General features: G+C 41.8%; 1 protein-coding gene across 1 annotated transcript in view; it reads right to left on the bottom strand.

Annotated features, from left to right (window-relative positions):
- Positions 1-14,281, bottom strand: part of TDRP (testis development related protein) — a 374,369-nt gene that overhangs the window by 37,724 nt on the left and 322,364 nt on the right. Inside the window, exon 4 of the mRNA XM_085610804.1 lies at positions 1,187-1,290. Within this exon, the coding sequence (XP_085466930.1) occupies positions 1,187-1,290 (104 nt within the window). The remainder of the gene's footprint in view (positions 1-1,186; positions 1,291-14,281) is intronic.

Raw genomic sequence — 14,281 nt, forward strand, 5'->3', positions numbered from 1 at the left:
TGACTCTGCCGCGCGCGGCGGTGATGATTGAAACATTGCAGCCAGAGCGAGTTGCCTGAGTCGGCCCCCAAACCTGCTACAGCACGCTGCCTTAGTGATAATACCAAATTGTCACTGTCTACCAGGTCCTTAAGCAGCGCTCTGGCTTGAAAGCTGAGGAGGCGCTATATGCGTGACAATGCAGTTCAGTGCGGTGATGCGGACCATCACATTGTAATGTGTTAGTCTAATGCCTGATGCGTGGTACTTGGCAGGGCTGCATTTGCAATGCAATAGGTCTCACATTTGCGAGAGTTTGAGCTATTGGCACTGTAAATGACAATGCCTTTTATTTATGTGTTTTGAAAACCTTCAAGCGGTGCGCTAACATGCAATTTTACTGCCAGCCTTCCTTCGATTCATACCCATGTATTTAATATACTTTTGTCAGGATGGCCAAATTAATTCTAAGGGATGCACCCCACATTGTTTGGAAAATGGTGAGAATGGACTAATCTTTGACCATCTGGGAGGGAACAGGACCCAGTTTTCAGAACGACATATCAGCTTCTGTGCTGGTATAACCAGGATGCTTCAATTATCTGAGAAGTAGTGTCTAAGTTGTGAACTTACGGTTTTAAATAACCTAAAAATATATCCACTGTGATCAAGTCACATCGAAAACATTTCCACAACACTAGCTATTTAATCACTTACTGTTCAGCCACTGACATTCTCAGATAACCGATTTTAGGTAATAGCCAAGAGATAAAAACAGAAATGAGTAGATCTTTAACAATTCATTGAATATTGTGGGGGGGCAAATGGGCCCTTGGGATAACAAACAGAGAGCTATGGCTTAGGGCTTTAAAGTAAGCATTTATTTTGGAGTGAATAAAAGCCTGGCATTTGACCCACACAATTACATGACCACTGAAATAAGTAACAGCTTCTGCCCTAGAGAGTATGCCGTCCTGTAAAAAGAAACTGAGTGCCCTTGGAAGGCCGGCATACAAACATCCATTCTGTATTTAGACTGCCCAGCTAGTAAATTAAATGGCAGTTGGCCTTTACACTTTAGTCTATAAATACCTGCCACTAGAAAAGCATGCACCTTAGGCAGGCCCCTAATCCTGCTCTAAACAGTTTACGATGTGAACATTAGCAGGCACCAAACTCTATTCCACAAACTGTGATTTCTGCTTACCCTCTTGATTTTGGAGATTTCGATCCTGTTAACAGTTGCTTTTCATCATCCTTGTTAAAAATGGATGTCACATCCTTCCAGCCTCGGAAACTGGCACCCTGGACCTATTGAAGAAAATATAAAGAGAAACGTGCATGAGCCTTTATAAAGTTAAGCCTCTAAAACAACCAGTAACAGCAAGCCTATCTTTCAAGTGACAAGACTTAAAAAAGGAGCTCCATTTGTTTTATTTTCCTTAGCCTTTATCATTACGAACGAGTGGATACACAAATCAAATTAACACAGCATGAACAAGAGTCACATCAACTAAAAAAATGACTGCAAAGTCTATAAAAAAAAATGTGTTTCAAATGTTCATTAGAACACAAACATGTACTACACTGTTGCGGTATTAAATACAAACAGAGCAGATCACCTAAATAGTAACATCAATTCATTAATAATATAACAGATTAGTTATAAGGAATAGACGCCTATCTAATGAATAAAGCTAAGTATAAGAACAAACAGTTTCGCTCAGAAACCACTGACATACAGAGTTAACGTGGATAGAGAGTTCCAAAAATCTATAGCAACTCAACATTGTCCAATTGGTCTACAATCATAAATTATACTTTCCCCATTTTTGCGACTTTTGACATTTTAGCCATGCATATCTAGAAGCCTTCAGTAGATTTCCCCATAGCTGAATCCTGACCCTCCCCAGCTCGTATTCTCACTCACTTTACCTCCATTAAATTAGTTAATTTCGCTATTACCTCCATATCATAGCATAGGGTTCACTCCTTTACTCTTTAATCCCTCTACCACAGACTTCAACCGGTGTTATTAGTGGACCGCTGCAATCTTTCCCTCGTACGCCACTGTTCCCTAGATCTGAAAACAGACTACAGTCACTCCACTTCTTAAAAAACGTTCAACAGATCCCTCCATTCTCATCTATTTTTACCCAATCTCTCTTCTCCCCTTTGCTATAATTTCTTGGAAAAATAAGCTAATCATCAAGTTAACACTGTTGTTGAAACCACCGACTTCTTACATGCCTCTCCATCAGGATTGCGGCCATCTTATGGAACAGAAACAGCTCTGCTATCAGTCTCAGATGACTTTTGCCATATTCTGAGCCTTTCTGACCTCTCTGCTCTATTTGACATGGTCTCTCCAGAGATCTTGATCAATCACCTTTCTCACACTGGCGTCCAACATCAAGCCTTAAAGTGGCTCCAGGTTTTGCTTGTCTTGTGGAGCCCAAGCTGTCCAACCTCTGCCATTTTCCTCTCTTTTTCTTCCTATTACATATGCAGTACCTCATGGTTCTTCCCTGAGCCCTACCCTTTTAGGTCGAGCCTGGGCAGTGCATGTGCTGCTGCGAGGCATGCAGTAGTGGAGTAAGGCTTTGAAGCCCCACCCACTCTCCGCCCATGTTTTAATTGGCTTATGTAATTGTAATTTGGAACTGCTGGCTTCGGAGTTATTAGGCTTGCTAGTCCCTCCTTAGTACCGCCTTGTCTGCATTTGTAACCTCCCATGGCGACTGGCCCTTTTACTTCGGTTGCGACACGATATGGCTTATATAGTCTGTAAGCACTATTTTCTTTAATGAGTTTCTCCTACTGCAGGCACAGCGTGCTTTTCTCTCAACACCCGCTTTCACTTTCAAGCAGCCTTGGACAATGGCGGTTGCTTCTTTGATGTGAAATATGTCACACATTTACAAGAGTTTGAGCTATTGCCATTGTAAATGACAATAGCTTAAACTCTCGGAAATGTGAGACCTATTGCATTGCAAATGCTTGTTTCAAACTGACATCACTCCACTCACTGTACTTATTCACTTTTTCAGTTTCGACCAAATAACAAACCATTGATACCCAGATCATTGTGTCTTTCAATGGTAGTGACCTGGCCGGCAGCCAAGAAACCTTCCGCTCTTGCATGACAGCTGTGATTGCATGAATGGAAAAAACGCCTTAAGCTCAACAATGGTAAGACGGAAATATTGATAATATTGCACACCGTTTTTGATCACCCTCTTAGTGGCCTCTAGAACTTGGATTACCCTCTTACACTGTACCCTCTGGAAAGAATCTAGGGTTTAACCGACACAGCCCTCTCTTTCTCAGGACAAGTGGGCTGTGGTACCTCCTCTTGCTGCTCCTACATATGGATGCTTTGAAGAATGTGCACCTCTTCTTCCCGATTCCACCAGGAAAACCATAATTCAGGCTGTGATTCTTTCGAGGCTTGTATATGGTAACTGCCTCTATCTCGGTCTACTGTGGTACACGCTCCATTGCCAAGTCATCCAAAATGCAGCTGCTCTGCACAAATTGAGTCTTCCTCCCAGATCTCATATCTCAACTCATACAAAGACTTTAAGCTGGCCCCTGAGGCAAAGAATACCATTTTCATATCTCTTTGCTTCGGACACCGAACCGACAACCAGACTGGAGCCATATTTTTGATAAATAAAATAAAGCTTGTCCATCCTTGTGGCCAAGATTGGGATACCCTATGCTTTGAACCGTTAGGTCTCAAAAATTAAATGTAAACCACTTGTTTCAAATTTTATCCTTTGGTGATTGCCTGTTTTCTCTAGTCAGATTCTCAACTCTAGGATGACTTATGGGTAACAATTTGCGCTTAAGAAATACTCCTCATTCATTCAGTTGAATTCTTTGGAAAGGGGTACCACATGATTAATTAAAACAAGTCGAGCCAGTAAGAAAAAAAAACATGTTTATTAATGCGGTTTTTTTTTTTGCAAACTAAAACAGAGAAATGCTTTGAGTATTTTTACTAAAGGCTGATTGATGTTCATCGGTTCGGAGCATTGGTTTCACTGGACACCATTGTCCTAAGTAAATGCTGCACGCTACGGCCGAGTTCCTCATAAGGAAAAGCTACTCTCATACCGTGCAACCACTAAGGGCATAATGAGGTATGCAGAACGCACAATGACGGAAACATGGGAAAAAACTCAGCATCGATCAAATAGAAGTTCAAGGTTTGGAACCGCGACAAGATTTTAGTACCAATTTTGAATATGTACTGGATGAAGGAACACGGACTAAGGAATGCAGAAGGGCACTGTATATTGTACGGGGCGTGCCGGACGGATTGCTTACTTTGCGCAAGCAAGTCAATGGCCATCGGTGTATGGTTTTATTAAGCTTTAGACAAAGATTCCAGTCCGTGTCACCAGGTGGCAGCAGTTCCTTGTAGTTTGGGGAAAAGAAAGCGACAGACTTAAGAATACAGGAGTCAGCGAAAGAAGTTTCACACTGGTCTACACGAAACACGTTATTGTGTACTCAGCTGCTTCCTTTTTAACTAAACACGGCCGTAAAGTAATCTGAATTGGCACACGCTTTGTGTGCCAACACAGCGACGCAACAATTCTATTCCTGCCTCCATAGTAGAGACTAACTGAAGATTAGAAATTAAATGTAGCACACACAACAAATCAGTAAAGAGGCAGTCTAGGCTCACGGTCTGGAAAAGGGAGTAATGACTTAATTGGTGTCTTGCTAGCCACAGTAATAATTTTACTGATAAAAATCTGAGACGTTTTAAGGTATGGGCAAAGTGGGCCCTGCTCAGGGCCCCCAGCATTTCTTGATAAAGCCAGCTCTGGCCTCTGCAGAGTCTCCTGCCCTGATGACCTTAACTGAGTCTTAAACAGATTGTTTTCAAATATCGTTTTCCTTTCATTTATTTTTAGTGTAGGTGATGTATGGAAGTCTGTTACAGACATTTTGCAGAGAAATGTTTGCTTCTCAAAACCATGCAAAATCCATAAAAAGGTTTATTTTAGATCAAAACTGGACCTCACTGACGAGAAATGGGAGTTGGAGGGGCTGGGGGGGGGGGGCGAGGACAAAGAGTTTTAGTTATATTATTAGGGAGCTGCTGCTGAATTTGTAAGGACGAAAGCACACTTCATCATCCCGGAATATTAGATGTAAACACATTTACAGTTTGGACCAGTTTGCCTGTGCACTCACTGACCTGGCCAAAGGGAGCATGAGAGAGCTGAAATTGGATCATAAATTCACAGCTGTTCAGAACAAGGCCCCCAAATCCTTAAATCGTCCCTGATAAAAACGATTCTTTCACAGCTGAAAAAGGGAGTAGGCAGCAGTTCGTCGCACACTCGCAAGTTTATTTTTCTTAAGTTATTTCACAATTTTCTGTATCTTCATTTCGTTGTCATTTCGTTGGCATTACTTTGTCAACATCAAAACTCCCCAATGTTCTGAAGTACTGAATCAGCTAATAGAGAGAATTGTATTATTTGGGGCAGACTGTGGGGACAGGCGCATTATATTAAATGACTACTGAAGTTTTGTTGTTTTATTAAGAGCAGAAAACAGGTTTATTTTTTCCTTTCACATATAGGCAAGGTTTATGCGATGGAGCACATAATATATCTGTTTAGGTAATTTAAATTAAAGTGGAACAGCACTGTCAGAAATGCAGGCCCAAGATGTGTAAAAACTGCAACTTTGAAAGGTTCGCAAAAGCACTTTTAAAATAAATATGGGACTAAAAGAAAGCAAAAACATATTTTAACACTTTAATCACTGATTTTTGTCTAATCCACTGATGACACACTGAGATCATAATTTCTGGAGTGCAAGAAGTCATACCTGAAGTCACAAGATCACCACTTTTACACATTCATTAAATAGGAGTGTATCACTTAATTTAACTAGTACTGCAAAAATACAAGTGCCTAACTTTGAAAGGAGATTTACTTAAACATAAAAAAAAATAACATAGGTAAATATACGTTTAATAGGGACTGTGACTAACCCATGAATTTCTCTTTCCAAATTTTATTTTTTCCATATTTATTCCGCTTCTGGAAGTCCTGAAAATATATGATTGACTAGCTGATAGCCCACAGGATAGCAGGACCCACCCCCACCATTATATGTAATTATTGAATGTTCCGGAAGAGCAACTAAAAAAATCTAGGATGAGAACAACAACTGATGAGGTTCATTTAATACAACCTGAAGGCAGTGGCTAGAAAAAGTTCTCCTTTTGTTTTATGCATAAACCATAAGGTGAACATTTGCACACCACTTCCGAGCAGCTGGCATGGGATATTAGTGTGCAACCTTTATGGGGATAAACACATGTTTGAGTGAGGCAGGGGCTGGGATTCTAGGAAATGTGTCATTTCCTTGGAGGGCCAGAATAGATTGCTAGCCTCCTTCCTTCTTAAAAACTGTGTGGTGCCAAGATAAGTACATCCTTTATCTGGAACTAAAAATAATTACTTTGGAAACTAATTCCATCTTTTCAATTACCCAAGAGTTAGGTCACTTTTGTGTGAATGGTTCCTCCATTCTGTCAGCAACAAAACCACAGGAATATTTTTCATAACCCTAAGCCAACTGTTCCTGGCAGTGAGTTAACAAAGGAAAAGTAAGATGTCGTGAGACAGTTGGTTGGAGACAAATTGCTGATGTACAGCAAAATGCTAAACACAAGACAACTCAAACATGCATCCAAAAAGACTGCACATTGAAAAAGCACAGACTTTGTCACCAATCCACCTCTTGAGGTAAGTCTGAATTCCAGCTCATGTTTGGCGAAGCTGCGGGAGAATCAAGGAACATAAGCTCTAAAGATGAAGATGGTACAGATGTACAGAAAGGTCTGCCCTGCACAGCCCTGTACAACACCTCACAGTCCTTTAGGAAGGGCCCTGGACAAGAGCTGGAGAGCCAGCACCTCACTGCCTTCCTGCAATGAAGAACACGCTTTTCTACTTCTTCCTATCGGTAAGAATAAGAATGGATTTCTCTTCAGTCTTACCACCCCCATTGTACCGTACTAAAGAGCATTTATAGGATTCAGAAAAATATTGGACTATCGTACAAAGGAGGGGTCATAGAGTCAGCATCTAAATTAACAAAAGAAAAGGATAAGAAGAGAATGTAGACTATGCCACATGAACACTGATGAAATAAATTCACTGGTTCAGTTTGATAGTCATCTGCCATCACATTCAACGTTTTTATATCTTAAGATAAGAAATATTAACCTAAAAAGTCTACAAAAACGATTGTGTCTGCTGGTAAAGTTCAAATGATGTAGGTAAACTTGCAGCATCTTTGATCCAAGAACTGAAAAAAGTTGACAATGGGGCAGCCAGATCGGAAACTACAAACATCTGGAAATATTTTGGTACAGCTTATAAATAAGCACACTACTATGTTTTGACGCTTAAGGTACAGGATTCCGTTTGGTAATTCACACTAGGGTTTAAGAGTGCATTCTATTTTTATTGCCCTTTATACTAAAATACATATAAAAGATTTCTAAACAGTGTGTTTTGTAAATACTGATAAAACATTGCTTCATTTTTAAAATATGGTCCAAAAATCCCAACAGGCAATTCACCCCCTAAACTTGCTTTGCTTGCAATACAAATACGCAAATGGGGAGAGAATGAAGCGTTATGTCTAGAGCTACCGATTCAAACTATGTATCAGGTTTGAGTCTCAGTGTCGGCTCAACATCCTGTGATTGTGGGCAAATCACTTAATCTACCCTTGCCTTAAACAACAAGCATTTGCAATGCAATAGGTCTCGCATTTAAGCGGGTTTGAGGTATTGGCATTGTAAATGACAAATCATTTTACTTCGGTTTTGGTTTTTAAAACATAAATAAAAGGCATTGTTATTCACAATGCCAATAGCTTAAACTTATGTAAATGCAAGACACATTGCAAATATGTGTTGCCTGTGTTATTATTAACCCTGGGCGTAGTTCGTGTAGTAGCGCTACGCGTAGCTACGCGAAGTGCACTTCGCACTACGCAAGATGCGCGTAGCACTACGCGAACTGCGTAGTGCGCTGTTCGCGATGATTGCACAGTGCCGGATGCTTGTCCGCACTGTGCAATCATTGAAAACGGCATCTTGCACAGTGCGAGCTGTCGTTTTCTGCTGCTCGAGTAGATTTTTACTCGAGCAGCAGCTTTCTCAACACGGACTGGTAGTCTCTCATTGCGAGCGGTCGCAAGCATATGCTACCACTCGCAATGAGAAACCTGACCTCCCCACGTTGAGAATCTTGCCGGGAGGTTTATTTTCCACGCTTGCGATCGCCAACTTGATGTTGCAGATCGCGTACGAGGAAATAGTCTCGCCGGGATGTCACTTTGCTCGCCCGCGGTCGCCAACTTGACGTTGAGGACCGCGAGCGAGCAAAAAATGCCAACTACGCTACGCAATTTTGCACTGTGCTACGTGCAATTCGCGTAGCAGCACGAACTACGCAAACTTCGCAAGCGTAGCGTAGTTGGCCGCCCAGGGTTAGTTATGATAAACTCGTTAAGTCTTTGGTGGCAATTTGTGAGATTAGCTGCTAAATATGTACATTTACCAATCAAAAATTTCCTCTGTTTATGCATGATGTCAATCCTTGCCACAGACACTCCATTGAGACACACCTCCAGCTGCAACAAGCTGTGCTGCGTACGTGGGTTATGTGCAGCCCCTCAATGAGCCGCAAGTGAAACCTGATAAATGCGCTCACCCCAGGCAGCCAGTCACCCAGCAACCTCGGGCTCCTAACTGGTCATGAAGAGAATGGGGCCGTCCCGTATTCTGCGAAAAATGTTATGCTAGCCCTTGAAAGCGGACGTGCCGTAAAGTAAACAAGCATTGGCATAGCCAATAGGTTTAGCTTTTGGGACCTCATAAGTATTTAGTTATGCAGCACAATATCCATCAACTGTTGCATGGCTAAACACTTATAAGGTCCCAAAGGCGAGACCTATTGGCTCTTTACCCGAACCGCTGCACCTAAGGCAAAGGACAGAGTCAGTTAGGGACAGACATACTTCCAAAGTACTGGAGCAGTGACTATGGTCAGAGACAGAATGGCACCTCGAAACCCTAGTTCAGCTGTCTAGTAGCAGTAATCTCCAATTATGCGTTGTGAGGCGCGTGTGAATCCCCTCTCCAGCACAGGTTTAATCTGTGCATTTTCTACTCAAAACCCTACTTTTACAGAAGGAGAAGCAAAACATTACGTTCCTCAGTGCAAGTAGAGTCTAAGCACTAGAGATGCTACTCACACATAAAATGGGGCCAACAGGATAGTCTGGTAATGTATAGACCGAGGAGCGCATTTCTGCGATGTTTCTGTTATAGTGAATCCGGCCTGCATCAACGACGTGGACAAAATAGCGCCTCATTAAAAATATCCCAGTCACGCTATAGCGTATCACAAATTAGTTAACAATGTAGTGACACACAAAATCGTGTCGCTCTTAACGTTTCACAGAAAGCTCTCCAAAGCCTCCAAAAAGCCCTGACACTATAGCCCAGACAAAAATAACTTTTGACGGTATCCACTTACATAGGTGTGGTCACTTTGCCGTCTGGTAGAAGCGCGTGGCCACTACAGTGTCTAACAAATAGTGTTGACAGCATAGAGACTCTAATAGGAAGCCGTGATTCCTATAGCATATCACAGAAGTGCGTGAAAGCTATAGCGCCTCACAAAAAAGTGCTGACAGTTTAGAGTCTCATAAAAAGACGTGCTCACTACAATGAGCGCGAGGTCAATACAGAGCCTCACTAAAAAGTGTTGATAGCACACAGTCGCATAATACGTCGTGATCACAATAACATCTAACATAAGTACGTGAGAACTATAGTTTAAAAAACGTGTTGACACTAGCGTCTGAAAAGCCGGCTCGCTGTAATGTGTCACAAAATAACCTTTTACACAATCACATCTCACAAAAATGCATGATTGCCACTGCTTAAGAGCAAACGCAGGTAATAAAAGGATGGATGGTATTGCGTCTTACAAAAAAAAGTTGCCATATTAGTTTATCCAAAAAGCATGGTTGCTATAGTGTCTCACCAAAAAGCGAAGCCATTATAGTATGTCACAGCAAAGTGGGCGTTATAGTGCCTAAGAAGACAGAGCTATATTTGAATGTGTAAAGAAATTCGCAAAGAATTTAATTAAGAAGACACAAATGCAAGGCAAAAATAGCACAATTGGCGTCTTATCTTGTAATAACGCATAACAAGCGAGGCGTGACGTCACAATGCCTCTGTCCTGGGTGAAGGCACAGGACCATCGCTGGTTTCGCTTAGAAGCTGTGAGGGAAGAGAGCAAGCAGCAGTCGGAATACGGCGCGCCTGTGCGCCCCAAGCAGAACCTGTCTGAGATTTAAAAAAACAAGCATTGAAAGCGTGCGCGATCGCTCTGTAAACTAAAGTGATCGCGATGACGCACGAGTTTTCAAAGTGCTGCTGAAGGCTAGCGGTTCGCGCGTGCACGGTTGCGTGAACGCAAGCGCTAGGCCAGCCAGCAGCACTTTGAAAACTCACATACAAAATGTCTCTCCGAGCCAGCGCATGCGCTGGGCTCAGCGAGACCTAATAATGAAGCCCATCAACATACACAAAGGTTACAAACCCATTCGGAGTAAATTCCTCATACTGCATTAGGGCAGTGTATATTCGTAGCACAACATGGAGACTGACCTAATGGCAGATAAGTTAAAACTAGCATAACGCACCCCAAGACACTGGTGTGGTGCTCTATAGTATAAGTAATTCACTGAGGTGTAGTTCATACAGAAAGCTGATCAACAGATATTTGGAGTGAACTAATACAATTGCACATCACAGTTAACAACCTCTTGTTTTCCTGGGGCAGTAATATATAATACTAGAAATGCCCAAATTTTCTTGGCGTACGTTGGTAAACATGAAGCACACATTTGAAGAGTGTTGGGCACTACTGAAGACTAGCCGGACTGGTCACCTTTGTATGGAAACGGGGGAACCTGTTCGGAGGAGTGTACACAGAGTTCACTTTCTAGAAGTAGGGACCGAAGAACCCTATGGGATACTTTAGAGAACTCGTACATAAAATATGTAATCTAGACAAGAGGACTCCTAATTCTAATGGATTCCTGTAGGTGGCAGTCTACATTACAGTGAGCATGGTGACTCATTCACGCCCCAGTCAATTCATAGTCTTCACAAGTCAAGCAATCGAGCATAAAACATGCAGCACACAACACACGGAGCTTAGATTCTCAATGTAACATTCCAAATTCTTACAGGGACCATGCCCTTTGCCAGCTTCTCAAAGCGGTCTCAAATGTAGTCAACATTCCTACTCTCCAAACAAATAAAAATACATTAATTCTCATTCTGTTACGCTTAATGTAGATACTAATGTGACATGGATACAATTTGCCAAACCTAATAAGGTGAAAGAGGCCATTACTTATCATTCTAAAGTACATATTTCATTTTCTGTATGGATATCACATTATTAATTTATTTACTGTATCCACTTAAAACTGGCCTGGTCCACAGGTTGCGTCTGAGTGTTTTGCTTGGGAGAAAGGAGTGGTTTAAGGTGAAAGGGTTTAAGATTTTCAGATATTCAGAGATCACAAGTTCTGAGATTAGTTCCTGCTTCAATCAGCGTTAGCTTTGAAGTGCTCCAAAGGCCTTGAAGAAAAAATGCATTTTCAGGGCTTTCATAATTTAAATGAAGTCTGTTCGAAGGCAGAGGGTAGCTGGAATAACCTCCTTAGGGAGGAACCTTCGTATGTCGCCCAAAATGTTATCTGTCCAAATGGATGCAGAGTTAGCTTTTGAAAGCCAGTTTTAGGTATCTGGTCGGGCTTCATGGTGCAGAAAGGAAGGAGCGGTAAGATAGTTGTTAATTATGAAGGCCTATTGCACGCAGCATATGGTGTTTGGCACACCATGCACCTCAGTTTGGACCCAGCTATATGCATATCAGTGTTGACCCTGCTCCTATTGGAACAGTTCAACCTGAACTGCCAAGTCAGGCTCTCCCTGACCTGGAGCAGAAGTCATCCAAAACCAGTTTTGCCCTTATTATGGGCTCATCAACGTATATATCTTGGTTCCAGTGACAGCATGCACGAGACCCACGTCTGGGCATACCTGTCCCACTAAGGGAGCCATACTAAAGTATACAAAAGGTGATAGATCGAATGCTTGAATTAATCGCAGCCACTGGTAATCACTCAGTCCATCGTTATTTTGCACACCATGCCACCTCAGTTTGGACACAGCTATATGCAAATCAGTCTTACCCTGCTCCAATGGGAACAGTCCAGCCGGAAATGCCAAGCCAGTCCTCCCTGAACCGGAAAATAAGCAATCCAGGACCGGTTTCGCCCTGGTTTCTGTTCAGCTTTTCACAATTATTGCGTGCTGTTATCTTCAAAGTTCAGCCACAGTCTGCATCATCGAGACTTGGAATGCAACATTATCAATTTCCCGAACGTTAATATTCTCCCACCCACACTTTAAAGCCTCTTGCTGGCAACACTGGAGTATCGTTTAGACTACTGGCTAACAGCAGTTTCCTAGGGTATAAGGGCATAGATCCGTACTTGTAGGAAAGGAACTTGGATGTATAACAGCACAAAAATATATATATATTGACTACTTTGTAAGGCGATGTGGCCTAATGGACAGAACTGCCAGTTTTGGAACTGGGGAACAAGTTTTGAGTGCAAGCGTTTGCTCAGCATCTTGTCATTATGGGCAAATCACTAAAACTCCCTGTGCCTAAATAAATAAATCTGACCTTGTGTAATGTAAACTGGAGCTCATGTAAAAAATCCAGTGACCTTGGACCTAGTTTGTGCTACATAAAACTACAAAAAATAAAATTAAACTTTGAATTGAAACACGAGACTAGCAACAGAATTAAATCCCATGGCCAAGAAAAATATTTACATTACTGGCTTCATGGCTCTCCCTCATGAGCGAAGTATCAAATTAACTGATAGCTGTCCCAATTTAAACTTCTCATTTCATCCAACGCGGACAGAATAGAGGCTAAAAGTGGAGCCGCCACAATTTAAACAGGCAAATCTCATATTACACACGGGAAACAGCCATTACAACGCGGCTGTTCCAACGCATAACCATTACCACGCAGGATTTTACAACGCATGCCTTTACAATGAATTTCGTTGTAACGGCATGAATGGTAAAGGCATATGCGTTTTAAATGTAAGTATTAGGAAAGTATAACCGTTTACACACACATATATATATATATATATATATATATATATATATATATATATATATATACACATATACACACACACACACAACTATATGGACACACACACAAAAGGTTTTTATAAAGGGTTTAGGGTGGGCATGGATTGCATTTTAAAGTAAGATTTATTAGGGAAAGATTTTTTAAGGGTTTAGGTGAACATTTAGGGTGGGTATGGGTTTCAGGTGGCAAGGGTATTTTAGAGTTTACGGTGGGTATGGGTTTTGGGGTGTCAAGGGTCATTTTAAAGTGGGTATGGGTTTTGTGGTGTCAAGGGTCATTTTAGGGTTTAAGGTAGATATGGGTTTTGAGGTGGCAAGGGTATTTTTAGATTTTAGGGTGAGCATTTATAGGGTTTAGGGTGGGTATGGGTTTTTGGGTAGCAAGGGCAATTTTAGGGTTTAGGGTGGGTAAGGGTTTTGGGATGGCAAGGGAATTTTTTGGGTAAGGCTGGGTACGAGTTTTGGGGTGGTAATGGCACTTCAGGGTTTTGAGTGGGTATGGGTTTTTGAGTCTCCAGAGTAATTTTCGGGTTTAATGTGGGTATGGGTCTTGTGTGGCAAGCAAAATTGAAGGGTTTACGGTGGGTACGGGTTGTTGTGTGTCCGTGGTCATTTTTGGGTTTAGGGTATGAGTTTTTGGTTGACCAGGGTAATTTTAGGGTGGGTATGGATTTTTGGGTGTAAAGGTTAAGTTTAGGGTGGCAAGGGTTATTTTAGAGGTTTATAGTGGGTATGGGTTTTTGGGTGGCAAAGGTAATTTTGTGGTTTAGGGTGGGTTTGATTTTTGGGAGGCAAGGGTAATTTTATGGTTAAGGGTGGGTATGGGTTTTGGGGGGGCAAGGGTAATTTTAGGATTTAGGTAGGTATTGGTTTTGAGGTGCCAAGAGTAATTTTAGGGTGGGTATGGTTTTTAGGTGGCAAGGGTAATTTTAGGGTGGGTATGGGGGTTTTGGTGGGAAGGGTAATTTTAGG

Source organism: Triturus cristatus, chromosome 6 (assembly GCF_964204655.1).
Source record: "Triturus cristatus chromosome 6, aTriCri1.1, whole genome shotgun sequence".
In the NCBI taxonomy this organism is placed as follows: domain Eukaryota; kingdom Metazoa; phylum Chordata; class Amphibia; order Caudata; family Salamandridae; genus Triturus; species Triturus cristatus.